The sequence below is a fragment of the Ahaetulla prasina genome, chromosome 12 (assembly GCF_028640845.1).
Source record: "Ahaetulla prasina isolate Xishuangbanna chromosome 12, ASM2864084v1, whole genome shotgun sequence".
In the NCBI taxonomy this organism is placed as follows: Eukaryota; Metazoa; Chordata; class Lepidosauria; order Squamata; family Colubridae; genus Ahaetulla; species Ahaetulla prasina.
Window position 1 is genome coordinate 22,099,500 of NC_080550.1, and position 27,636 is coordinate 22,127,135.

A 27,636-nucleotide genomic window follows, 5' to 3' on the forward strand; every position below is an offset into this window, starting at 1 on the left:
CAAGAAGGCCTCATTCTTCCACTCTGTCTGGATTCTTTTGGCCGCCAGGCATACTTTTAAAAAAGAAAAAACAGGAAGCTCAGACACTCCTGCTATTTGATGACTGATGTAATTTAAAATAATTTGCTCTTGTATATGTATTAAACAGCAAATCGGTTTTCCATCAAAAGCAATTTTTTTTTCCTGGAAAAAAATCTGACCATTAGCTGTTTAGTTCCTGCTCCTATAATATTACGCTCAGCAATATGATAATTATATCATATTGATGGATATAAATGGGGCATAATGCAGGGTTTGTACATTTAACTATAACAGATATAATTGCGACTAGACTGGTTCACTGTAGTAGTTATTTATCTGTGGAGCTTCTCAGTCATCCAGATCATGGTTGTCCCAAATGTGCTTTTTCAAAAGGCAACTGGACTTTGTTTTTCCTTGAAGGTGTTTCACTTCTCATCTAAGAAGCTTCTTCAGTTCTGTCTGAAGGGCGAAGGATGGAAGGATTTATATTCCTTGCAGTCATCTGGTCGTTAGCATTCTTTCTGAGAGTCGTTGAGGCCACTTGGAGGTTTATCTGTGCCCTCAGGGTGACCTGAATAGTGCAAATGGGTGTGGAACTTTCTTACAACACAATCCTGTCAGCAGTCCCAAGAAACTTCCACATCCATTCGCACTATTCAGGTTACCCTGAGGGCACAATAAACCTCCAAGTGGCCTCAACGTCTCAAACAGAGTGCTAATTACCAGAGACTGCAAGGTATATAAGTCCTTCCATCCTTCACCATTCAATCAGAACTGAAGAAGCTTCTTGGATGAAAAGAGAAACATCTTCAAGGAAAAACAAACCCAGTTGCTTTTTGAAAAAGCAATTTATCTGGGACACAGAAGTTATTTTGTGGAGGAACTTCAACATGTTCACATTTTCAAATATATCCTCTAGTCTAGGTTGAAGTCTGGAGATTCCTGGTAAAATCCTGTAACTATATACCTAGTAACGATAAATATACCCACATATAAACGTGAAAGTGTTCCTTGCAGTTTTTCTTAACCATTTAGACAAACTGTCCTTTCCTGTATTGGACTATGGTATCCATCTCTCCTCACCTCACAGCGATGGATATTGTAAATCCAGCATGCTTGGAAACAACCAGAAGCAAACAGTGTCACATGTAAACTTAGCAATAAACTAACCATGATTTGTAGATTAAGAAAGAAATGTTAGGATTGGTTCATTATGCTGAGGGATGCTGGGAATTGAAGCCTGAGTTATTAGTTCATTGATAGACAAACAGCCAAATAGTAAACAACAGCCTAATTAAGGAACCAACAACAACATATCCACCAAAACTGACAAGGCAGTTTTGTGTATAAACAGACATTTCTCCCTAGTAGCACTGATGATGTTACTTAGTTGGGTAATAAAATGTCGGCAAGAAAGCAACCAAGCTCAGCCAGGGAGCCCACAAGCGCGTCTCTTAATTTCCCTGGAGAAAACAATGCAGATGGATTTAGGGGACAAGATACCCAACATCTTCCTTCCTTCTGTTCTGAATCCAGTTGAAATCACTCCGTCTGTGGGGAGAAGCAGTTGCCATCTCTTATGGCAAACCATTAGAGACCTTCACATTACGGTCTCCTCCTTTTCTCATTCAGGCTGCCTAAAAATTAAGAAACCGGTGAGAATTGTGTGTCTGTGTGTAAAACAGAAAAACAACAGTGCTTCTCTGCTAATTGGCCGGGAAAAAAAATATTGGCTGGTGAATTTGGCAAGAAATATTTTATTCTAATTGCCGCAGCACGAGGCCAGAAGTTTGCACAGCTACTATTTGAACCGACGGCTTTCAAACCTGGCTAGGTTGTTATTACACCAGCGGCCTCAATCCCAGTGTTGTCTTATCCACAGGCTAGGATCGGGAGGTATTGTGAGGAAAAGCAAGGTGATAATTTTGGTTGGTGCAGGAACGGGAATGAGTCTGTTGAGTATTAAAGGATTTCCATTTTCTTTGGTTGAGATCACTCGGGCAGGAAGGGCTGATACAGAGAGTAGATCAGGTTGGGGACAACAGTGCAAAAGAGGTGTATGTATGTGTGAATCTTTTTTCCCCAAAAGCTCTTTTCCGGGGTGGGCTGCTGGGGGTTCACAGGGGTTCAGGAGGGCTCCTAGCTAAGATTCTGTGCAGTTCGGAGAACCCCCAAATCCCACTCCTGATTTCCCACTCCTCTCTGGCTCGGGGAGGGCAAAAAATGGCCCTACTGGAAGTTCAGGAAGGCCGGTTTCTAGCCTCCAGAGGGCCTTCAGAGCCTGGGGAGGCTGTTTTCGCCCTCCCGGAGGCTCGAAGAAAGCCTCCAGAAAGCCACCCAAACAACCAAACTACCATCCAACCATCTATGCAACCATCTGTTGTACACAACCCCCAACCTACTAACATCCAAAACTCGGTATGCACGCCCCTTACCTCTTCAACATCAATCACTTCAGATCTCAAATGCAAATTGATAAATGCAAGAAGCATAGTCAACAAATTACCTGAACTTATCCTCTTATTAAACAGTGGCACATTTGATATCATTTTTGTTTGTGAAACATGGCTGAACTCATCCCTTCCTGACTCCATTATCTCAAACAAAGAATATCAAGTCTATCGATCAGATCGTGAAAACCGAAGAGGTGGTGGAGTGGCTATCTTTTACAAAAAGTCACTGAATCTAAAAAATATCCAAGTAGCACATAAACTCTCTCTTCCTGAAACTATTGTATGCGACCTATCACTTGACACTACTCTTCGATTCTTACTATGCTACAGAGCCCCTGACTATGACATTACCCATGCAAATATGCTAACCTCAATGCTAACATGGGCTACCTCTTGCCCATATCCTCTCATCTTCCTGGGTGACCTAAATCTACCTCTCATTAACTGGACAACTAATGAATGTTCAAGAGCCCGGGGAGGGCAAAAATGCCCCCCCATGGTGCACGAGGCCAACTAAGCCATGCCCACCATGGCCATGCCCACCCAGCAACTGGGCAGAGAACCCCTTGCTAAAAATTTTGAAGCCCACCCCTGCTTTTTTCTCTTTTGCATCTTCTCTCCCTCCCAAATACCAAGCTGCAGAGAAGGAACTCATGTTTTCTTTCCAAAGGTCTACATTCATCATTTGCAGAGGCTGGAGATAGAAACCTGGGCTTGTTGGCTTTATTACCATGTGCTTATTCGACATAAACAGATGGCCTCCTTGGACAACGCTGGCAGGATTGTGACATACGAATTCCAGATCAGTCTCAAGGGACTTACAAATAAGGAAGGGATTTAAAAACATCAGATCATTTTTTGCCCCTTTAGTCTAATCTCGCATATTCTGGCTGTCAGTTTTATTTAAAGATTTTAGCGACAGATGCAGGGGAGAAATGCTCCTGGTTCAGACCGGATCACCCGATCTGGAAGCGATGGCGGCGGGTGGTTCGGAGAACCGGAAGCAAAATCCCTGCCACCCCCGCCCATGCCCAGCTGAGATGCGCGATCATCAGAGGGTTTTGTGTTTTTTTTACTTTTAAAAGCCTTTTTTCTTCGGCTGAAAAAATGCTTTTAAAAGTGGGGAAAAAAAGCCTCTGATGATCATGCAGCTCAGCTGGGATCGTCCAAACCTTTTAAAAGCATTTTTTCTACAACCTCTTTGGCCAAAGAGGTTGTAGAAAAAATGCTTTTAAAAGTAAAAAAAAAAAAAGTTGGCCATGCCCACCCAGTCACATTACCCTGCAAGCTACGCCCACAGAACCGGTAGTAACAAATTTTACATTTTACCACTGGACAGAAGGGTCTTTTACAGGCAGGTCTAAAAGGTTGAAATAGTGGCCAAGAAGCCTGGATGAACGGTCGTAATTTGAGGAGTAATCACAACGAACATCAGTTTGGTTTGTCTGTTGACCAAGGTTACACTTCAATCTGCTCCAAGATGTGGCTGTGTCTGATTCTGATGGCTTTGGAGTTTCTCTGCCAGAAGGTACCCTTCCTCCATCACCTCCCACCCTTCCTTCCTCTTTGCCATTTGCGTGGCAATTATTTAGTCAGAGTTACCAAAATAAATCTCAAGGCAGCACCAGTGAAAGCTATTCAACAAATGACTCAGCGGTTCTGGGTTTTCTACCCCACCCCCAGCCAACCACTGAATGCATTCAGGACAAAATACTTTGCTTTCTGGACGTAACCAAGGGCTTTATAATTAGAGTATTTTCAATAGCACTTTAGTCCTGGAAGTGCTAATGTAGGGCTGGTACCTCTGCGGTAAAGTTTGGGTGATGAATCAAATCCAGACCTGACCGTAATTGTGAGCTCCCAGAAAGTAAGTAGTGTTAAAAGGACAGTGCAGATAATAGCTTTCTATTGAACAGGGATGCTCAATTTCTCCCCTCTCCAAATTTGTCAAGGGCTAGATGTGTGCAGCACGTGAGTGAACCGCAAATGAGCTCACCACATTTTTGTCTAACGTATGACACAGGCGCAAGTGGGGAGGGGGATGAGCTTCTGCTTCAGTGTGTCAAGTCAAGCCAGACAGTGAGGTTACTTAAATAAACCACAATTGGGTTCAACTAACTTTGCACAGTGTTGTGTGAACATAGTCCGTTCCTTCTGAATGTATTTGATAGTGCTCTTTAGAGCAGGGGTCTCCAACCTTGGCAACTTTAAGCCTGGGGGACTTCAACTCCCAGAATCCCCTAGAGCGTTAAAAAGAAAGATATAATACTATAAAAGGAACTCGGCAACCAAAAGCCCCAACTGTTTAACAAAAACATAACCTTTAGCCAAACAAATATTAAAGGCAACGCCTGCCCAGTGAACAATTAAACGGCCGCGGTACACTAACCGTGCAAAGGTAGCATAATAATTTGTCTACTAATTATAGACCTGCATGAAAGGCAAAATGAGGGCTTGACTGTCTCTTATAGTAAATCAATTAAACTGATCTCCTAGTAAAAAAGCTAGAATTACCACATAAGACCACAAAGCTGGCTGGGGGATTCTGGGAATTGAAGTCCCCCAGGCTTAAAGTTGCCAAGGTTGGAGACCCCTGCTTTAGAGTGTTCTAAAGAGCCGTGGAAGAAAAGTCCTGTGTGTTTTCATTCACTACCATTTCTTTGGCGGTCCTGGCAAGTTGGAGAGATGCGAGTTGGTCGGTATTTCTCTTAATATTTATTCAATAAAATATTTCGGGTGTTTCGCCTTGGTTTGAGTCTACAGTCTCCAAATCCTAAAGAACCTACTAAGCGCAGATGTCCACCAGTACCAACAAGGTGTCATATTTTCAAACTTGGCATTATATAGCAAGATCAGGTCTTGCCTCTTCAATCTTCCCAAGAAAGCAGGACTCTTGAAACCGCAGTTGTTCCAAAAGGAGCTTTTATTGAAAGATTTGTGATAACAAGAGATCTAGGCAAGAACTGAAACTTCTTAATTAAAACCAGCCATTTAAAGCAATGCTAACCAAACCCCTCCCACATGACATCATTGCAGGGAAACAGAAACTTTATATAGAGATTAAGACTGTAATAGGGATGCGGTGGCTCAGGGGCTAGGACGTTGAGCTTGTCGATCAAAAGGTCGGCAGCTCAGTGGTTCGAATCCCTAGTGCTGCCGTGTAACGGGGTGAGCTCCTGTTACTTGTCCCAGCTTCTGCCAACCTAGCAGTTTCAAAAAATGCAAGTAGAAAAAATAGGGACCACCTTTGGTGGGAAGGGAACAGCGTTCCGTGTGCCTTTGGCGTTGAGTCATGCCGGCCACATGACCACGGAGACATCTTCGGACAGCGCTGGCTCTTCGGCTTTGAAACGGAGATGAGCACCGCCCCCTAGAGTCAGCAACGACTAGTACGTATGTGCGAGGGGAACCTTTACCTTTACCTTTGAAGACAGTAATGCAAGAAACAGAAACTTCATATACAGATCACTCCATTCCTCCCCCACTCCCTCCCACCAAAATGGCAGCGTCCCTGTAGAAATACCTGGCACCTGACAGAAAGCCTTCAAGATTTCTTTTTGTCCTTTCTTAGAATGAGGATGCAGCTATCTGGGTACCTGAATCCTCAATCCAGGGGAAGATTCCTGAATAGCTTTTATAGAGTCTGAGGAACCATGCAGGGGGTTGAGATTGAGATTGAGGTTGAGGTTGAGGTTGAGCAAAGCTGGCAGGGGCATTCTGGGAGTTGAAGTCCACCAGGCTTAAAGTTGCCAAGGTTGGAAACCCCTGTTGTAGAAGGTCAAGCACTTTTTAAAAGTCAGCAGAAAGTCATCAACCATAGAAGGGAAGAGAATGTGAACTCTCCAAGGTCCTTATAACTTTAGAGAACTGTTTAATAAATGGGCCCATTTGGGGAAATCATGGAAGACGTTAAACCTGTGTTTGTGCTACTCAGCAACTTTAAGATATGTGGGTTTCAGTTCCTAGAATTCCCCTATGAGCATGCTGTCCACACATCTGGAAGTTGCTGGGGAAAGTGAGAGACATTGCATAAAACATTAAGCTGGATTCACAGACAGAAGTGTAAAAAAAATAAGTTATCACTTATTGAGTTTATCACACTGCGACAATCTGTCCGCTAGATGTGAAATCAACCTGCTTAAGCATGTTCCATGAACCCAATCTTAGTAAGCGACTGTTCCACAACTTTTTAAGATTTTTACTCTACCTCTCATTCATTCAGGGCTTCAAGCTAGTGGTACTCAACATTCTGTCCTATTTCTCCTTACAATGTAATAAAGTAGGTTGATTTGCTAGGGAGAGATTGGCCCAAAATCACCCAGTGAAATTGTTTGGTTGAGGGGGTATTAAAACTGAACTCTCCCCAATTCTAATCCAACATCGTAACTACGGCACAACACTTAAATTATCTTTCTCTGTGTGTGAGAGAGAGAGAGAAAAGAGAGGGAGGGAGGCTGAGTTTTCTTGATGGCTTCACGTCAGGACTGTAAGCACTGCCAGGAATACAATTAAACAGCAGAACAATTAAACAAGAAACAAAAAAACAGTGGGTGGTGTTTTTTTTCAAAATGAAAATATTCAAGCTCATTTGAGGGATGAGATCGATTGCGATATTAATCTCCCAACTCTCTGCAGCAAAAATAAAATTATGTTTGTTGTCAATCTGTTATGAGCCCAGTTTAAGAACGACATTAAAAAAGAACCCTTTTGATAGCTGTCAGGTTGGAAATAGTTGAATGTTGGCAATCCGACTGCTGCCCATCGCTTGACATATAGTTAAACAAAGCTTATGGCATCTTTGTAAAAAATAAATAAAACAATGACGTGCAAGTTGCAGTTTTCACAGTTTGTCTCTCCAAAATTTCGGTATTCTTTTCCTTCCTTTTCTTGCAGACGGCGCAGACCGTCCTGCTGGTTGTTGCCGTCTTCCTGATCTCCTGGCTCCCACACCACATCATCACAATGTGGGCCGAATTTGGGCAGTTCCCGCTGAACAATGTCTCCTTCACCTTCCGCATCATCTCCCATTGCTTGGCCTACGGGAACTCCTGCATCAACCCCATCATCTACGCGTTCCTCTCGGAGAATTTCCGCAATGCCTGCCGCCAAGTCTTCACTTGCAAGTTCCTCCTTCAGCCAGCCCCTGCAGACAAGCTGGTGAGAGTTCGCATGGAGAATTTTTCCACCACTCACTCCACAACCACCGTGTGAAAAGGAAGCCGAAGCTCAAAGGAGGACAGGAAGAAAAGCAAAACGGGTGGCGGTGCAAAAGTGATCAGAAACGGGTTTGTCTTGGGAAAGCTGGCCTGAGCAGGTCATTCATCATGTTCCTCAGGGTGGTATTAGCCATCCATCATATTTACCATGTTGATATTACCCATCTCTCATGCTCACCATGGTTATATTACCCATCTCTGATATTCACCATGGTGATATTACCCATCTCTCATGCTCACCACAGTTATATTACCTGTCATGACCACCATGATGATATTACCCATCTGTCATTTTCACCATGGTGACATTACCCATCTCTCATATTCACCACAGTTATATTACCCATCTCTGATATTCACCATGGTTATATTACGCATCTCTCATGCTCACCACGGTTATATTACCCATCTCTGATATTCACCATGGTTATATTACGCATCTCTCATGCTCACCACGGTTATATTACCCATCTCTGATATTCACCATGGTGATATTACCCATCTCTCATGCTCACCATGGTTATACTACCCATCTCTCATGCTCACCATAGTTATATTACCTGTCATGACCACCATGATGATATTACCCATCTGTCATGTTCACCATGGTTATATTACTCATCATTCCCACCATGGTGATATTACCCATCCGTTATGGTCACCATGGTTATAATACTCCTCTGTCATGGCCACCATGACGATATTACCCATCCGTCTTGTTCACCATGGTTATGCTACTCATTCTTTGTTGTCACCACTTTGACTTTTTCAGCCCTAGTCCATTTGTGGCTTAGAAAGGACAATGAGCTGCTTCTCATATTGCCTGAAGGGAAAGTTCCAATTTTCTGGAAGGTATTAATTTCTACCTGCTGCCTGCTACTGAAAAAGGCAGTGCAAGCCCTCTTAATGTGGCTGCTACCAAGCCCTAGAACCCTTCGGCTCACAGAAAGCATCTCGGTTTTCTTTTTTTGGGATGACGGTTGGTGCTTTGTGTGTGCCACTACTTTTCAGAAAGTTTGCACCGAAGTAAAGCCCTCTGTGCATTAAATTGTGCAACCTTTATCTTGCTTGGAAAAATTGATTTTGCACTTTTCATTGGTATGTGTTAATTTATTCTGCAGTCATGGAAAGAACAAGATGGACCATGGCACTTTGTTTTTTGCTGTCTGTCTGAAATCTGTTTCAGCCACCACCCTGCCTTGGTCTGAATATTTTCAAGAATTTCATTGCAATCCAAAGAACTAAAAATGTAAGGAGTGTGGTAGGTTCAGGAACGGCGCAAATTCCAAGCTGTCTTAAACAGGAAAAGTATATTATATGTTGTTTTTATTATGAAAGACCACTTATTTTTTTCTAATTTGCAACTAGCCCCCTCCATTGGAATGTAAACAAAATATAGAGAAACACCCCTAATGAAGGAAGCACTGCCAGATACTCTGAAATTAGGAACTGTTGGAGAGCTGTCAAACTATGCAGCACAAAGGACACAATTTGAGGGTTTCCACATCAAATGCAGTCCCTCCATGCCCTGAAAGTGGTCTACCTAGTAGCCTGTCAAAATCTGGGCAGCTGCTACCTTGAACTGCTTCTGGATGTGTGGGCCACAACTCCCAGAATCCTCCATCAAATAATGTCTTTGTAGAGATATCATAGAGCTGAGATTCACGTATCTGCGGGAACATCCAGACTTGGGTAGGAAGGAAGACATGTTTAGAAGCGATGGTACTAATTGGGTTATTTCATTCTGATTAAGTATCAAAGTCAATGAAATAACATGGTTTAGATCAGGGGTCCCCAACCTTTCGGACTTCAGGGACCACTAAGTTCATCATTTTAAATCTCGTGGACCACTAATATGATCTGCCTAATGACTGGCTGGGTGAGCGTGGCTAGTTGGTCATGTGACTGAGTGGGCGTAGCCAACTCAATGTTGAGGGGCGCCTCACATTGAGGGGTGCCTCACCGGCCTCTACTTACCCCTCCCCTCCCAGCCACTTCTTGCCTGCCCACCTGGGCTCTTTAGGGCCCCAACAGGAAGCAGTTGTTGGAGCTAAGCTGCCACCATGAGAAAGAGTTGGCAAAACAGCTCAGTTCAATTGGATCTGATTGAGAAGAAGGCTCAGTAGAAGCACCTCATTGAGGACTATGAGCGTAGGCTTTCCAAGCAGAGAGAAGATCTGCGGGAGTGCAAAGCCAGGTACCGGCGTCTGGAGACTCAGCGGGCTAAGATGGTCAGCCAGTTCCAGGCCATGATGCAGTCCCACTGGAACAATGCCCTCCATCTCTTTGCCACCAACGCTGCTTCCCTCTAGCCTTTGCTCAAAGACCTGCACCAGGAGGCTGAAGCAGACCCCAAGTCAGAATTTCTTTCCCCCTCTGACCCACACAAAAAGACCCCGAAGGGGGAGACTCTCTGCAGCAACACAAACATTGATTGCACGTATCTGTCCCAGGGGCCGTAGTTTGAGGACCCCTGATTTAGTGCAATATAAAAAATGCAAATAATTTTTCTGCGGACCACCAGTTGGTGACCACTGGTTTAGATCCTGGGTCCGTCATCTTTTGAAGAAGAATTCTTGGCACATCGCTGGAAGTCCACGAGAAGACCTTCTCTGGAAAAACATAGATGAGCTGTAGTTGCTCAGGAGCCGAGTGAGATGGAATACAACAAACAATCATGAATCATAGAATCTGAATTTTTTTTTTTTTCACCACTAGATCATACAAGCCTTCAGACTGGATCGAACAGCCTGGAGACATGTTCTTTTTCCCCCAGCATTTAAACTATGGGTTGTCCACATGTGGCCAAACATTATCTGTGTGTAAAGGAAATTCCATCTGGGAATACTGAAATTAAAACTGAGTCTCAAATGCAGTTTAGCACACTTGGTTGCAAGTTCCATCTATAACAGCATAAAGAAAGATACAAGAATTTGCTTTTATACATAACACAAGACACTTCATTTTGGCCAGATTTAGAACTGCGGTTGTTTATTATAGTATTATCTTTGAAACATTGAAGAGGTCAAGATGTATTTTTCTGTTCAAAGCTGAACACTGCAGTGTTGGTTAATGTTTGTGTCCAGATATGGTTTTGTTTGGTTATCAAAGTTTTTAACTGTGTATTGTTGGAATCCTTAGTTTAGAAGCCAGTGGGAATCCATTGTTATTGTATTACACTACTGATGTAAGATGTTAAGTAAAGCATTACTGATTACTTTTACTGTGATGGGAAAAATAACAGTGTTGTCTCGTCTATCTTTGCAAATTGGAGCACACCGCATTAAAAACATTCAGCTTCTCAGTTGCTAAATAGTTACTGATCTGCTCGCTTGGCAATGCTTGCTGTAGCCTGGTCCAGCTGAGATATTGGTTCGATTCACATGGCAGTCCAAGTCATAATGTGGCTTGTTTATTTTTGGCTTATCATGCTAAGTGAATCCAGCCATGATGGCTTGTAAATTGTGTTTTATGTTACACAAGTCCAGTCAATTGCAGAGTTCCCCCCCTCCCGCTACAAACGAACTGTAACTGGGTCAGCATTGTGAAAATCAAGGTACAGGCAGTTCTTAATTTTATGACCATATAATTAAGAATAGGGTTGGAAGGGACCTTTGCTGCCTGGGGATTTCTGGGAGTTGAAGTCCTCCAGGCTTAAAGTTGCCAAGGTTGGAGACTCCTGTTCTAGTCCATGGCAAGAAATTCTATACCATCTCAGACAAATGGCTGTCCAAACTCTTCTTAAAAGCCTCCAGTAATTAAAAACTCACTTCTGGAGGAAAGCTGTTCCATTAATTGCCCTCATTATCAGGAAATTTCTCCTTCTCTGTGACAGCCCTTCAAGTAAGACCATAATAGGAACTATAAAATTTGTCATTAAGTGATGAAATCCTTAAGCAAGGCACCGCATGACCCCACTCAATTTTATGACCTTTTTCCCATGTTGTTAAGTGAGACATCATGAGACTGTGACTTCTGACCTTTTCTGCTGGCTTCCCCATTGACTGCGCTTGTCAGAAGTCAGCTGAGAAGTCGCAAATGAATTACATGACCAGATACTGCGACAGTCATTAAGTGCCTGGTGTACTTTTTCAGCATTGCTGTAACTTTGAATGGTTCCTAAACAAATGGCTGTAAATCGAGGACTACCTAGAAAAAGAATTTCTAACCTGCTTGGGCAGGTGTAAAATAGCTGCATTTAGAAACATTTAGAATCAGGAAGTTGAAATATAGTATACATATTACTTGTATGCTAAGCCAGTGGTTCTCAATCTTTTATCACAAGCCCCCTTTAAATATCTTTTGTGGCCACGGGCTCCCAAGACTTAACTCAAGATTTAAATCATAACATTTCTTCAAGTCTTCGTGGACATTGCAGCCCCCACCCCCACAACAGACCACAGGTTGAAAACTGTGCTAAGCTATAAAGATTGATGGATTGCACAGCAACCTACCATGTGACACTCCAAATCTACAACCAGTCTTGCTGAATCCCAAGTGGTTGTAGGTAACAATAACCCTTCAGTTCCTAGAAACTTAAAATGGTAGAACAAATGTCAACAAGACATAAATCTTGGTTGGAAAGTAAGGTTCAACAACAACAAAAAATCAGATGCCTAGCTTGAAGTGGCTCCTGTTTTAATAAATTTTGGAAGCAGGAAGAGGTTACCAGACTACAACAAACTAGCATCGTTCTCCTCCTACAATGTTTGACCAAGAATAAAGTGAACCTCTGATATATTGTTTCCTTGATTTATGACCTGCGTAAATCACAAGGAATACAGCTTGACCTGAAAAAGACTTGACCTTGTGCTAGATTAGAAAGAAATCACGGGTGTAATTTTTTTGTAGTATTGTTACCTTTCTGATCTAAAGAACACGGAGTTATTGCGTCTAATTGGTAAAATGGTAGAATGTAGAGCGTGAGGGTTAATCCCAGTCAGTATTAAAAATGCTCTTTAGTTTACATAGATTTTATGAACGTAGAGATTTTCTTAAAACCAAACTTTCATTGCTGCTTCAAAAAAGTCTTTTTAATCCTGTACAGGACAGATTCCATTAAGATTACTTGTTAAGTAGCCATCATCTTGATACCAATAGTGATTGGGCAGGAGCCAGAAAGCCAAGGAACAGAAGAATATAGTGGTGAAAAATCCCCTAAATCCTGCAGGATACGTATTTGAAATTTCTTAAGTATTGCTCTTTCTGCTTTTATTTCTGTATCTTTAATAGAAGCCAAACAGAGTGGCTATATTTGCACAGTATGCTCTGAAGCAAACTAAGTTTGCAAGCATACTCACAAGCAGTTTTAAATACAACCCCAGTAACCAGCTGACTTTCAGCTGAGATATCAGGTTACACCATTCATCCCTTTAAGTCAGATGGTTGTGGCTCTGAATAAAAAGGATGCAAGAACCTGGCCATTTCTGATTGCTATGGGTGGAGTAAATATGCTTGCTAATTATGCTATGAGAAAGTAGAATAGAATAGAACAGAACCGAACAGAATAGAATTTATTGGCCAAGTGTGATTGGACACACAAGGAATTTGTCTTTGGTGCATATGCTCTCAATGTACATAAAAAGACAAGATACCTTCATCAAGATTCATAAGGTACAACACTTAATGCCAGTCATAGGGAAATTAGAATATAGAATAGAATAGAATAGAATAGAATAGAATAGAATAGAATAGAATAGAATAGAATTCTTTATTGGCCAAGTGTGATAGGACACACAAGGAATTTGTCTTGGTGCATATGCTCTCAGTGTACATAAAAGAAAAGATACGTTCATCAAGGTACAACATTTACAACTTTGCTGGCTGAGGAATTCTGGGAGTTGAAGTCCTCCAGGTTTAAAGTTGCCAAGGTTGAAGACGCCTGCTCTAAATATGACTTAGAGACCTTGGATATTACTGCTCATGGTGCTGCCATGTCTGCCTCTGTACTCTTTAAGGGAAGTTGGATAATAATAATAATAATAATAATAATAATAATAATAATAATAATAATAATAATAATAATAATAATAATAATAATAATGATGATGATGATGATGATGATGATGATGATGATGATGTTTTAATTTTTATACCGCCCTTCTCCCAAAGGACTCAGGGCAGTTAACAGCCAGATAAAATACAATACAATACAATAAAACCAATTAAAAAACTTATTCAATATGGCCAATAATTTAATTATAGAATACATAATATAAAACCCCATTTAAAATCCAATTTAAAAACCCGTTTTATGCCAGTCCTGCTCGGAAGAATAAATATGTCTTCAGCTCGCGGCGAAAGGTCCGGAGGTCAGGAAGTTGACGGAGTCCAGGAGGAAGCTCGTTCCAGAGGGTAGGTGCCCCCACAGAGAAGGCTCTCCCCCGGGAGTCGCCAGCCGACATTGTTTGGCTGACGGCACCCTGAGGAGACCCTCTCTATGGGAGCGCACCGGTCGGTGGGAGGCAAATGGTAGCAGAAGGCGGTCTCCATGGCTGGAGTGCTTTAAAGTTGGTAACCAGCACCTTGAAGTGCACCCGGAAGACCACAGGCAGCCAGTGCAGCTTGCGCAGGAGAGGTGTTATATGAGAGCCACAAGTGGCTCCCTCTATCACCCGCGCAGCTGCATTCTGGACCAACTGGAGCCTCCGGGTGCTCTTTAAGGGAAGCCCCATGTAGAGAGCATTGCAGTAGTCCAGGCGAGAAGTGACGAGGGCATGAGTGACTGTTCATAGGGAATCCCGGTCTAGAAAGGGGCGCAACTGGCGGACCAGGCGGACCTGGTAAAAAGCTCTCCTGGAGACGGTCGTCAAATGGTCTTCAAAAGACAACCGTCCATCCAGGAGAACGCCTAGGTTGCGCACCCTCTCCATTGGGGCCAATGATTCGCCCCCAACCGTCAGCAGCGGTTGCAACTGACTGTACCGGGATTCCGGCATCCACAGCCACTCAGCCTTGGAGGGGTTGAGCTTGAGCCTGTTTCTCCCCATCCAGACCCGCACGGCCTCCAGACACTGAGACAACACTTCAACAGCTTCATTGGGGTGGTCAGGGGTGGAAATGTACAGCTGAGTGTCATCAGCGTACAGTTGATATCTCACCCCAAAACCACTGATGACCTCACCCAGCGGCTTCTTGTATATGTTGAACAGGAGAGGCGAGAGAACCGACCCCTGTGGCACACCACACAGGAGGCGCCTTGCGGTCGATCTCTGCCCATCTGCCAACACCGTCTGCGATCAGTCGGAGAGATAGGATGAGAACCACCGAAAGACGGTGCCTCCCACTCCTAAACTCCCCAACCGTCGCAGCAGGATACCATGGTCGATGGTATCAAAAGCCGTTGAGAGATCTAGGAGGACCAGGGCAGAGGAATAACCCCTGTCCCGAGCCCTCCAGAGGTCATCCACCAATGCGACCAAAGCCGTCTCCATGCTGTACCCGGGTCGGAAACCGGACTGGAACAGGTCTAGATAGACAGATTCATCCAGGTACTGGGGTAACTGATGTGCCACCACACTCTCAACAACCTTCGCCACAAAGCAAAGATTGGAGACTGGACGGTAATTTCCCAAAACAGCTGGGTCCAGGGAGGGCTTTTTGAGGAGGGGTCTCACCATCGCCTCTGTTGTGACCCAGGTTCCTGGACCTGGACTCCTGGACTCGGATGATTCAGAAAGTGAGGGAGAAGACCTGGCAAGCCATGCTTCTCTTGGGCCCTCTCCCTCCCTGGCACCCACTCAAAGGGAGGAGGAAGGGCCGGCAAGGCCTGATTCTCTTGAGCCTTCTTCTGATTTGGCAACACCCCAAGAACAGTTTTGGAGTGATGCAAGACTGCGCAGACGTGACCGGCACGCGCAGCAGAAGCAGCGTTGCGATAAAGCCAAGTAATGATTGTCATGCAGTGACATCTGCAGAGACTATAAATAGGAGGCGGGACTTCCTGGTTTTTTGTCTTGGACAAAGCAATTAATTTGCGCGGGCAAACTGTATCAATGGAGGGAAGAATATATTCGTGAGTAATTCTGGCCTTATCTATAATTTCCTCGTTATCTCCAGAGACTTGGCAGGCCCATGGGTAGACATGGCCAGGACATTTATCTAAGTAAATAAATTAGAAAAGGAGGCCTCTGACTGACTCTTTGCTGGGAGTATTGGGGGGAGGGAAACAGAACAGCCTCTTTCAAGGCGGTGGGAACAACAACCTCCCTCAAGGAAGCGTTAACAATTCCCTGGAGCCAGCTTCGTGTAACCCCCTGAGTGGCCAGCACCAACCAGGAGGGACACGGGTCCAATAAACATGTGGTGGCATTCAGCCGCCCCAGCAACCTGTCCATGTCCCCAGGAGCCACAGGATCAAACTCATCCCAGATGGTCTCAACAAGACTAGCCTCTGTCATCTCGCCTGAAACTACCCAATTTTGGTCCAAACCATCCCGGAGCTGAGCGATTTTATCGTACAGATACTTACTAAAATCCTCAGCACACCCCTGTAAGGGATCATCGCGCACCTCCTGATGAAGGAGAGAGCGAGTCACACTAAACAGGGAGGCTGGGCGGTTATCTGCCGATGCAATGAGGTTGGAAACGTAGGCACGCTTGGCCTCCCTCAATGCCACTAGGTAGGTCTGAATATAAGACCTAACTAGTGTTCGGTCAGCTTCAGAACGTCTGGCCCTCCAAACACTCTCTAGGCGTCTTTTCTGGCGTTTCATCTCCCTCAGCTCCTCGGAAAACCAGGGAGCCGGTTGAGACCTATGCCGTATCAGAGGCCGCAAAGGCACGACACGGTCCAAAGCGCCCGCTGCGGCCCGTTCCCAGGTTGCGACGAGCTCCTCGGCCGAGCCGTGGGCCAGATCACCAGGGAACGGCCCAAGCTCCATCAGGAACCTCTCCGGATCCATCAGTCGCCTGGGACGGAACCAACGCATTGGCCCCGTCTCCCTGCGGTGTTGAGTGGTGATCCGAAAGTCCAGACGAAGGAGGGAATGATCTGACCATGACAAAGGTTCGATGACTAATTCTCCTATTTCCAGATCATTCAGCCACTGTCCAGAGACAAAAATCAGATCCAGTGTGCTTCCTCCAACGTGGGTGGGGCCGTCAACTAATTGGGTCAGGTCCATGGCCCATGAACTCCCGGGCTGCCGTTGACGACACGCCGGCCAATGGCAAGTTGAAGTCCCCCATGACCATAAGCCTAGGGGTATCAACTGCCATCCCGGCTATCACCTCAAGCAGCTCGGGCAGGGCTGTTGTCACGCAGCAAGGAGGCAGGTACGTGATCAACAAGCCCACCTGCATCCTACGCCCCCACTTCATGTAAAGAGATTCACAACCGGCTATCTGAGGTGCAGTGGCCTCCCTTGGTTCTAGACTCTCCTTAATAACAACCGTCACCCCACCCCACCCCTATCTTGGGCCCTCGGCTGATGAAATGCTCGGAAACCCGGTGGGCACATATCTACGAGGGGAACCCCCCCTTCAGTGCCCAACCAAGTCTCCGAAATGCCCATAAAGTCCACAGCCCCCCCCCCGTATAAGATCATAAATCAGGGGGCTTTGTTCACTACGGACCTTGCATTGCATAACATCAGCCGAAGGTCCAAGCCCTGGGGATACTGACCACTCGGGGAACGGGAAAAGTCTGAGGGGCCGGAGCGCACAATCGCTCTTAAACAGCGATCTTAAACAGAACATGATACCCCCCGTATTTGGATGACTGCAAATGTTCACAGCACCTCCTCAAAGCTCTCTAGACAAGCCCAGAGGCACTTCTTTCACTTGTTAACATTTCTGGCACTTAAAGCAAAACTGCTATGGATCATACCTTCTGAGGAGGTTCAGCGGCAAAAGTAGATCTGATGCTTAAAAAAAACAAACTGATAGTATACAAGTGGTTTATAGCAGGCATGATAAAAACACAAACAATGGTTATAGGAACTTGGGAAGAGGTATGGTTTTGGGTTGAAAGAATTTGAATACCATAAAATGGTGGGACATACAACTCCATCACATTTACTGCAGCAGCTTTGCTGTTCCACAAGAATTAAGCCACTGACTGGGATCACAAACCTGTAACATGGTAAGGACTGTAGAAACTTCAAACCAGAAACCTGCCCATATAAGCAATGAGTATATGATCCATTGGACTATAACAGTCCAAACAAAATTAAGTATATACAGGTAGTCCTCAACTTACAATTGAGGCCAAAATTTCTGTTGCTAAGTGAGACATTTGTTAAATGAGTTTTACCCCATTTTATTACCTTTCTTGCCACAGTTAGGTGAATCACTGGAGTTAAGTTAGTAACACGGTTATTAAGTGAATTGGGTTTCCCCATTGATTTTGCTTGTCAGAATGTTTCAAAAAGCGATCACATGATCCCAGGATTCTGCAACCATCATAAATATGAGTCAATTGCCAAGCATCTTGTCAGCCTCCACGTGCTACTTTAATTGTTTTATTACTTAGTTAATTGTTTTACTGCTTAGTTAATTGTTTTAACTGTTATATTGATTTCTTTAGTGTTAAGTATTGGGAATGGAGTAATGTTCCTTTAAGGCTGCTTCGGCTGTCATAAGGGGGGGGGGAGTTTTATCTTGAACCGAAACCCATTGATTCAAATTCCAAGAGCGGGCTTATGCCAAGGGACTCTGCATACCAGACAGGTGAAAACCATCAGAAGAACACCACGTGATACCTGAGGAGAAATGGATTGGACCTGGCTGTTTGACCTTTGGAGGGAGAGGGATGAATGAGGGATATGTATGTGTAAGACACTCCTATTCAGAACTTGCTTTACTTTCATTGCTTTCAGTTCATGCTCAGTAAAAGATACCTTTCTCTACAAATCATGGAGTTGGGATTTTTCTTTCTTGAGTTTTGAAAGGAGGCACGCCTGACATATCTGAATTTTGATCACGTAACCATGGGATTGCCACAATGGTCATAAATGTAAAAAACGATCATATTAGTGCCACTGTAACTTTGAACGATCACTAAACGAACTGTCAAGGACTAGCTGTATAAAATTTTCTGAATTCAGAATGTAATAACCAGTATGCATTGAATTGCTTCCGGTTTGTGCAATGTATTTCCAAGAAACTATCAAATTGCACCTGGAATGACAGAACCTGGAGGGGGTTTGGCATGGCTGAGGACCAGACCAAATAATTTTGTCCCTGAACTGCTGGATGTTACCATTTGTAGAATAATATATAAAAGTCAATTGGGACAACACAAAACATACGTTAATATGTTGAATAAATATGGTGAATACAGCATGCTCCATGTTTTTATAGGATAGTTGTGGTTTCTGTCTGTTCCATGTCAGCACCCATATATTAGCACACTTTTATTAAGGAATTGAAAATCAAATACACAAAGTGTCCAAAATATATTAGGAATTGCTTCAAACATTAGATTAATTGTTGGTCCTCCAGGCAAATTCAGAATTATCTCTTTTTACGCAAAGACTCCTTAACAACTATATCTAGCCCTGGGAGCGGACTTCTTTTGCGAGCTGCCGTTTCTATTTTCCGAACAAGATCTACATCCCACTTATGGGTTACAAAACTGACCGCAGTCCCAGGGAATTTACTGCCGATGCGACCGACTCGCCCCACCCGATGAAGGTAATCTGGCAATGTTAAAGGGAAGTCGTAGTTAATTATGAGCTCTACATGAATGGTGTCCAATCCACGGGAAGCTATATCAGTACACAACAAAATGTCAGACTCGCCTCTCTGAAAGGCATTAAATATGCCCGCTCGAGCATCTGCTGCTATTTTTCCCTGCAGGCGTAAATGTTTGATGTTATGGTCTTCTAAAATGTAACTCAGCCAGTTAACAGTGTGGGCTCTGTTGCAGAAAATAATAACAGCTCCAGAAGAGGACCCTCGCTCTTTGAGAAGTTGTAGCAACTCTGCTACTTTGTTACAACCCTTCAAACGTATGAATCTTTGCTCCACGTGAGGCTGAAGACAATGCAAACTCGAGCCGGTCAATACAGTGAAGTTGGAGAGATCGGCAGATTCGCTCAACATCTGACTTAGCCCCTTTGGAAGAGTAGCACCCATAGCCACCAGCTGGGCTTTGGGATCCCAAGCGTCATCCCTGTCTTCAAACTTTGGGTCCAGAAAAGCTTGCTGAACGACATCCTTCAAAAAAGCATGCTGAACTATATCTTTCACCAGATCGATGAAGGAGGCATCCAGCAAAGTATCCACTTCATCCAACACCAAGAAAAGCAATTTCCCCAAAGACAACATCTTCCTCTTCAGGGCTTTGCTCAGAGCACCTGGCGTGGCGATCAGGAGGTCAGTGGAACCGTCACGGATCCGGCGCCGAACCACAGCCGTGCCCCGGCCCCCGCCGATCTCCTTCACCTGCAAGTCCAACGGATCAGCCAAGAGGGCGGCAACTCTGCGCACCTGCCCCGCGAGCTCTCGGGAGGGCACCACCACCAAAGAGCGCGGAGAGGCTGTGTAAAGGCCGTCCTCAGGGAGCTTTGGGGCCTGCAAGAGCCGCTGGAAGAGAGGCAGGAGGTAAGCCAAAGTTTTGCCGCTGCCAGTTTCCGCCCCGCACAGCGCGTGGCCCCCCTTCAGCAAGGCGGGGATGACGCGCTGTTGCACCGGCGAGGGCCGCGAGACGCCCAGCACCTCCTGCAAGGGGGCCGCCACGCGAGACTCCAGCCCCAGCTCGAGGAAGGTGGACGGGGCGTCCTCGCCGCTCGGCTCCCGAGGAGGCTCCTTCCGCGTCCGCTCCAGCTGGAAATAATCCCCGTGAGACAAGCGGTGCTTCCAACCGTCCGACACCAAGCGCGGCCTCTCCAGGCGGCCCACCGTGTGCCGGGCGGCCTGGCTCAGTTCCTGCCTCCGGGTCCGTAGCAGCAGCTTTTCCCCGAAGGAAGCACTGCCCTCCGTCTCGCGGTTCCCGCCTCGCTCCCGCTTGGACGCCGGCCGCTCCAGCCTCAGTTTCCAAGCGTGGGGGATCCGCACCACGCGGTTGTCGGGCGGCGACCCTCCGGAGCTCTGGCGCAGCGGACAAACGCGCACGGCCAGCGGCAGCCATGAGGGGAATCGGGCGGCCGTCGCGGGTCCACGAATTCCCCACAGCAAGAGCGCCATGATGCAAGACGGGAGAACGCGACGGTCGCCAATGGATGACGTATAAAAATGAGCGCGGTTTTTAAGGCCTGGCGATGGAAGGCGCCCCTCGATGACGTCAGTGACGCCCTCGCCTCTTGTTGCCTCTGAGGCGAGGCGCTTAAAAACCATAGACTATAAAATGTAGATGAGCCCCTCTTTATAGATAAAATAGATTGTTTCAGTTTGGGGCATTGGGATTGTTTTTATAAATTTTATATGATGGTTTTTATAAGTTTTATGATTGTGTTCAAAAGAGGATGATTTGAGACTTACAGTAAACATAGAGATCAGCTGAGAGCTATTAGCCACGCATGGATTATTTATTTATTTATTTATTTTGTCACAACATCATACAAAAAGATTATATAGTATATAACCATATAAACATATATAGGAAGGAGAAAAGAAAAACAATAGGACAGGAACGGTAGGCACGTTTGTGCGCTTATGCACGCCCCTTATTATGCGTAATAATAAAATAAAATTGCGGTTTGTCAGAACTGCTGGTTTATAGGAATAGCAAAAAATTTCTTTGCACCAACCGCATTTTAGCAATTCGGTTAGTAACCCTAAAAAACAAAATTAAAATGTTAAAACGTGGGACATTCCCTATCACCGTTATAACAGCGAGACAAGCGCGGAGGCATGATTTTATTGTTGGGAGATCCACTGAACGTTTAGGTAAGCATAACTGTACAATGTTAATTCGAAAAAAAGCCAACCTTGGCGGGTTTTTTTACACGTGGGCATCTCTACACTTTCCTATCTCTGTTTCGAATCCGACGAGGGGGGGGAAGCGCAAGGCCATGACGTCATATCTCGTCGCCTGGCGCATGCGCGGGACCGGAGGAGGTTTGCCCGAGCGATGGGAACCGGCGCCTGGTGAGTTGAGCTGGGAGCTTCTTCCGAGCCGAGCCGTCCCATGCCGGAAGGGAGGGCTGGAGCTCCCTCGGGACAGGCTGGGCCCAGCAGAAGCCCCTGCAACGCTTCCGGCACAGGGTAGTTGTCTGAGATGGTATAGGATCTCCAGCTTGATCAGGGGGCTGGACTAGAAGACCTCCAAGGCCCCTCCCAGCTTTATTCTATTCTAATTCTAGTAGGGAAAAAACAGGAGGCGGGAGTGTTAAATAGGTTCGTTATTTTGAGTTACGTATAAAAAGGTGGCATGGAAATATAGTAACTTCAGTGAATGGTTTAGAGTCTGAGCAGGGGGCTGGACTAGAAGACCTCCAAGGCCCCTCCCAGCTTTATTCTATTCTAATTCTAGTAGGGAAAAAACAGGAGGCGGGAGTGTTAAATAGGTTCGTTATTTTGAGTTACGTATAAAAAGGTGGCATGGAAATATAGTAACTTCAGTGAATGGTTTAGAGTCTGAGCAGGGGGCTGGACTAGAAGACCTCCAAGGCCCCTTCCAGCTTTATTCTATTCTAATTCTAGTAGGGAAAAAACAGGAGGCGGGAGTGTTAAATAGGTTCGTTATTTTGAGTTACGTATAAAAAGGTGGCATGGAAATATAGTAAATTCAGTGAATGGTATACGGTCTGAGCAGGGGGCTGGACTAGAAGACCTCCAAGGCCCCTTCCAATTCTCTTATTCCGTTATTCTTAAATGAGCTTGGATATTGAGAAAAGGGGGATGTGATGCCCTCTTTCATCTATCGTTTTCGGAGAGAAAATAGGGTACGCGATCAAGACAGATGAAGCGATCTAGGCAATGGAAAAAATTAGAAACCTTCTTTTATAAATTTCATTGGGAGGCCTTTAAACACAGCAACAACAATAATGGTTGTCTTTTATCTCAGTGCCCAGATTGACATGGCAGAACCTAGAAGTATTACCTAGAATAGTGGATTTGTATGTAACACCAAGCCATTAATCAGGTTGAAATTTGCAACTCGGTTTCTATGTATGGCTAATCCTCAACTCATGACTGCAATTCAGCCCAAAATTTCTGTTGCTGAAGAAGACAGTTGAGTTTTGCCCCACTTTACCAACTTTCTTGCCACGGTTGTTAAGTGAACCACTGCCGTTGTTAGTAACACAGTTGTTCAGTCAATCTGGCTTCACCCATTGACTTGTTGCAAAAGGGGATCACATGACCATGGGACACTGCAACTGTCAGAAATACACATTGGTTGCCAGGTGTCTGAATTTTGATCATGTGACCGTGCGGATGCTGCACAGTTTATTTATTTATTTATTTATTATTTATTATTTAAATTTGTATACCGCCCTTCTCCCGAAGGATTCAGGGCGGTTCACAGCCAAGTAAAAAATACACAATACACTATAAATAAAATTAAAATACAATTAAAAAACTTATTAAATTGGCCACGATTAAAATTTAGGACTAAAACCCATTAAAAAAACCCATAAACTTAAAACTAACCCAGTCCAGCGCAGATGAATAAGTGGGTTTTAAGCTCGCGGCGAAAGGTTCGGAGGTCCGGAAGTTGACGAAGTCCTGGGGGGAGTTCGTTCCAGAGGGCGGGAGCCCCCACAGAGAAGGCCCTTCCCCTGGGTGTCGCCAGACGACACTGTCGCGCCAGTTGTGTAAAAAGTCATAACTTACTTTTTTCTGTGCCATTGTTAACTTTGAACAGTTGTTAAACGAATGGTTGTAAGTCAACTTCTTGTGTGGATTCAGCTATTTTATCAGAATCAAATCTTAACTTGGTTAGAGTAAGTTCTTTTTGATATAGCAACGAATGAATTAAGCTAGAGTTGGGTGCTATATCTGACTGTGATGGTTGTTATAAGTGCAATAGATGGTTTTATTTATGCAAAGAATAACCTAATTGGACAGTTTTTATGCTACTTGGGACTCCTTAACTTTTGAACATATTTTCCCCCCCAGTTTCCTTTTTTTCAGCTGATTCCAAAGACATCATGCCAATGAACCACACAGCCCTCAGTTTCACAAATAAAGCAATACTGGCTCCAATGGTTCGGGTCGGGACCTTGCCGATGAGACTACTGGCTTTGGATTATGGTGCTGATATTGTATATTGTGAGGTAGGAGACGGGGATTTTCATCTCTTTCACATTGTTCTCAGGAGATCAGAGAATAGGAATAGAATAGATGCTTTATTGGCCAAGTGTGATTGAACAAAAAGGGATTTTGTCTCTGATGTATAAGCTCTCAGTATACATACAAACAATACAGTCATAGGATACCAATAGGAGAAAATAGTAGAAAAGATGAGAAAGATAATAGTAATACAGCCATACTACATGGGTAAATATATACCGTACTTAGATAATAAGACAGTACTCTGGTAACTGGGTGTTCAGCAGAGGGAAAAACTGGTATTTGTGTCCAGTTGTTTTGGCATGCAATGCCCTATAGCGGCATCTCGAGAGGACAAGTTGAAATAGTTTATGTTCAGGATCCGAGAGTTCTATATATATTTTCTCAACCATGCAGCAGCGGTGAAATCCTACCAGTTCACACTGGTTTGGGCAAACCGGTAGTGATAAAAGCTACAGGTTCAGCAAACTGATAGTAAAAAAAGCAACCGGTTAGTCCGAACCGGTATTTCTGACAATCAGCTGTGTTGCGCAATTTATATTAAATTATATTCCTATAATATATATATTGGCCACCTAATGAGAAAGAAGGACTCACTGGAGAAGAGCCTAATGCTGGGAAAGATTGAGGGCAAAAGAAGAAGGGGACGACAGAGAATGAGGTGGCTGGATTTATTTATTTATTTATTTATTAAATTTTTATACCACCCTTCTCCCAAAGGACTCAGAGCGGTGTACAGCCAAAATAAAACACAATATATATACAATTAAAACCAACATTTAAAATAGAGCATATTACAAAAAGGCCGATATTTAAAAATTTAAATTTAAAATTTAAAAAATTTAAAACCCCACAACAATAAAAACCCAGTTTAAAATATTAAGAACCATTATGTCAGTCCAGCTTGAATAAATAAGTGTGTTTTTAGCTCACGGCGAAAGGTCCGAAGATCAGGCACTTGGCGTAGGCCAGGGGGAAGTTCATTCCAGAGCGTCGATGCTCCAACAGAGAAGGCCCTACTCCTGGGGGCCGCCAGCCGACACTGTTTGACAGATGGCACCCTGAGGAGACCCTCTCTGTGAGAGCGTACGGGTCGGTGGGAGGCATAAGGTAACAGCAGGTGGTCTCGTAAGTACCCGGGTCCTAAGCCATGGAGCGCTTTAAAGGTGGTGACCAAAATCTTGAAGCGCACCCGAAAGACCACAGGAAGCCAGTGCAGACTACGCAGCAGTGATGTTACATGGGAGCCACGAGCGGCTCCCGTTACTACTCGCGCAGCCGCATTCTGGACTAACTGTAGCCTCCGGGTGCACCTCAAGGGCAGCCCCATGTAGAGAGCATTGCAATAATCCAACCGAGACGTGACCAGAGCGTGAGTGACTGTGCATAAGGCATCCCGGTCAAGGAAGGGACGCAACTGGCGGACCAAGCGAACTTGGTAAAAGGCCCTCCTGGAGACGGCCGCCAGATGTACATCAAAGGACAGCCATCCATCCAGGAGGACGCCCAAGTTGCGAACCACTTCCTTTGGGGCCACTAACTCGCCCCCAACAGTCAGCTGCGGATGCAGCTGACTGTACCGGGGTGCCGGCATCCACAGCCACTCCGTCTTGGAGGGATTGAGCTTGAGTCTGTTTCTCCCCATTCAGACCCGTACGGCTTCCAGGCACTGGGACAGCACTTCGATAGCTCAATGGAGTCGTTGAAGCAGTCAGTGAGAACTTAAATGGACTCCAGACAATGGTAGAGGACAGGAAGGCCTGGAGGAATGCTGTCCATGGGTTGCGATGGGTTGGACACGACTTGGCAACTAACAACAACAAATATTCCTATAATTTATAGGAAATCCTGCTTTCTAGTGAATCTAAAGAGTGCAGCACAGCTGTCTCCCCCCATTCTACTTGTTAAGCATCCTTTTTTCGCACGAAGCACGCCTTTGGCGCGCACTGTGCATGCGTTTGGCGCACACCGAGCTTACACGGGCAGTGAACCGGTGGCAAACCGTGGAGGATTTCACTACTGCAATGCAGTATACATAATGTATAGTAACCATTATGTAGTAATTCATAGAGGGAAATACTCTTAACAGTGTTCACAAGTAGATTGCTAGATGCCATATTTGAAGTGTTTGGGACTCTGATTGTAGAAGTTCTGTCTCACCAATGGTAAATCGACCAATGCTAACTGGGAAGAGAGACCACTAGGGAATTTCCAGAGCTGAAAACTAGTCTTGAAATCTCTCAGAAGACGGCAGTGACAAACCACTTAGATTTTGTTGCTAAGAAAACAGCCTGGGTGTCTTTCCCCTTTTCTCTATACTAAAGGAAAAAGGGGGTTACTTTTTTAAAATTGTTTTTGTTTGTTTGTTTTTTGTTAAGATGAAAGTCTTTGATGACCTTTGCCTTGTTCTTTAAGGAGCTGATAGACATAAAGATGCTTCAGTGCAAAAGAGTTGTAAATGGCAAGTATTTATTTGGTACTTGAATGAAAAATAAAATGAAAAAGTTCTGTTTTTCCTAACTGGTAGCTTAAGACAATGATTAATGCTGTTTGTTTATCTTTAAAGTGCTTGTTAAAGAAATCAACTGAAATTAACAGTAGTAAAACTGGTAATAATTGGTTGGTACGTATTTGCATATGTAATCCATAAACTTTCATCAAATGATGGTATAGATAATTAATCATTCCAACTGTAAACTAAGCTAATCATGTATATAATAATACTGACCTGTTGTTCTTCCTTATGACTCATAAATTGCTGGCATGTTTAAATTTATTTATAGATCATTAAATGTATTCTTTTGACACTTATGTAAAGGATTCTTGCTTTGGAAGTATTCAGCGCTTCTGTAAAAGTGCCTTAGCCAGAAAATTTAATAAAATTGCAAACTGAACTTTCAGCATAGATATCATGTTTTAATGTCTTGCTGTAATCAGTGATCTAAGAAGTGAAATCCTTGAATGGCAATATGGGTGTGTTATTAATTATTTAACAATCTTTTAATTAAATCCTTAATACGGATTTTTTTTTCTCTTCTGTGTCTCACAGAAATCCTCGGAACTGTGGACTTTGTTGCCCCCAATGAGAGAGTGGTGTTCAGGACGTGTGAAAGAGAAAAAGACCGTGTTGTCTTTCAAATGGTATGAATCTGCATGATTTATAAAAGCAAAACCAACTGCTAAAAGTAAAACATCCGCTACAAAAATGTCTTAAAATTGGGTTGGTCATGTGGGGAGAGGAAAGAAATAAAGAAATGAATTTCTGTAGGTAATCTCTTGTTTCCCTGACCTTTCCCCCACCTCTCACAGAGTAGAGAGAATGAGAGCAAGAGTTTTCAAGAGAGTAAGCTATTTGCGTAACGTGCCTGTGGCTCCAAGCCATGGGCTGTAGCATAATTGCATTGCTTTCAATGTGTACAAGACAGGAAACAGGCATGTGAGCCTTTCAAAGGGTGGGGAAGTTGGCAAACAAAATCTGAAGGTGTGTACCTAAGTAGTGGTTTGAGAAGAGCAGGCAGAGCTGGAGAGCGGAGTTAAGTGAGCCATCAGTCTAGAATCATTACGTTCCCACAAATGGTCTAAGTCCAGCCCCTCCTGAATTCTGTTAACCCTTATCTGGTGCCGATTTAGCATTGAATTTTATTTGACTGAAATGCTTATGCGTGACCTTGAGCAATAAATCTTCTTTACTGCCACTTCACATATGGTCCTGAACCTTTGCACCTGACAGTAGTCTTGTCTCTTTCTGTCCTGACCTAGGCTTC

General features: G+C 44.3%; 3 protein-coding genes across 3 annotated transcripts in view; 2 read left to right on the forward strand and 1 right to left on the reverse strand.

Moving 5' to 3' along the window:
* The window catches only part of LOC131184305 (galanin receptor type 1-like), a 30,351-nt gene extending 22,666 nt beyond the window's left edge, over positions 1 to 7,685 (forward strand). Inside the window, exon 3 of the mRNA XM_058155439.1 lies at positions 7,368 to 7,685. Coding sequence (XP_058011422.1) covers positions 7,368 to 7,685 — 318 coding nt within the window. The remainder of the gene's footprint in view (positions 1 to 7,367) is intronic.
* An 11,349-nt stretch (positions 7,686 to 19,034) lies between these two features.
* Positions 19,035 to 20,874, reverse strand: DDX28 (DEAD-box helicase 28). Its single transcript, XM_058154931.1, has one exon. It carries the CDS (start codon positions 20,819 to 20,821, stop codon positions 19,148 to 19,150), a length of 1,674 nt encoding a protein of 557 aa, XP_058010914.1. The 5' UTR covers positions 20,822 to 20,874; the 3' UTR covers positions 19,035 to 19,147.
* An 858-nt stretch (positions 20,875 to 21,732) lies between these two features.
* DUS2 (dihydrouridine synthase 2) overlaps positions 21,733 to 27,636 on the forward strand; it is a 35,404-nt gene continuing 29,500 nt past the window's right edge. The window contains exons 1-4 of the mRNA XM_058155187.1: positions 21,733 to 22,143; positions 23,699 to 23,856; positions 26,288 to 26,333; positions 26,922 to 27,013. Coding sequence (XP_058011170.1) covers positions 23,731 to 23,856; positions 26,288 to 26,333; positions 26,922 to 27,013 — 264 coding nt within the window. The 5' untranslated portion in view covers positions 21,733 to 22,143; positions 23,699 to 23,730. The remainder of the gene's footprint in view (positions 22,144 to 23,698; positions 23,857 to 26,287; positions 26,334 to 26,921; positions 27,014 to 27,636) is intronic.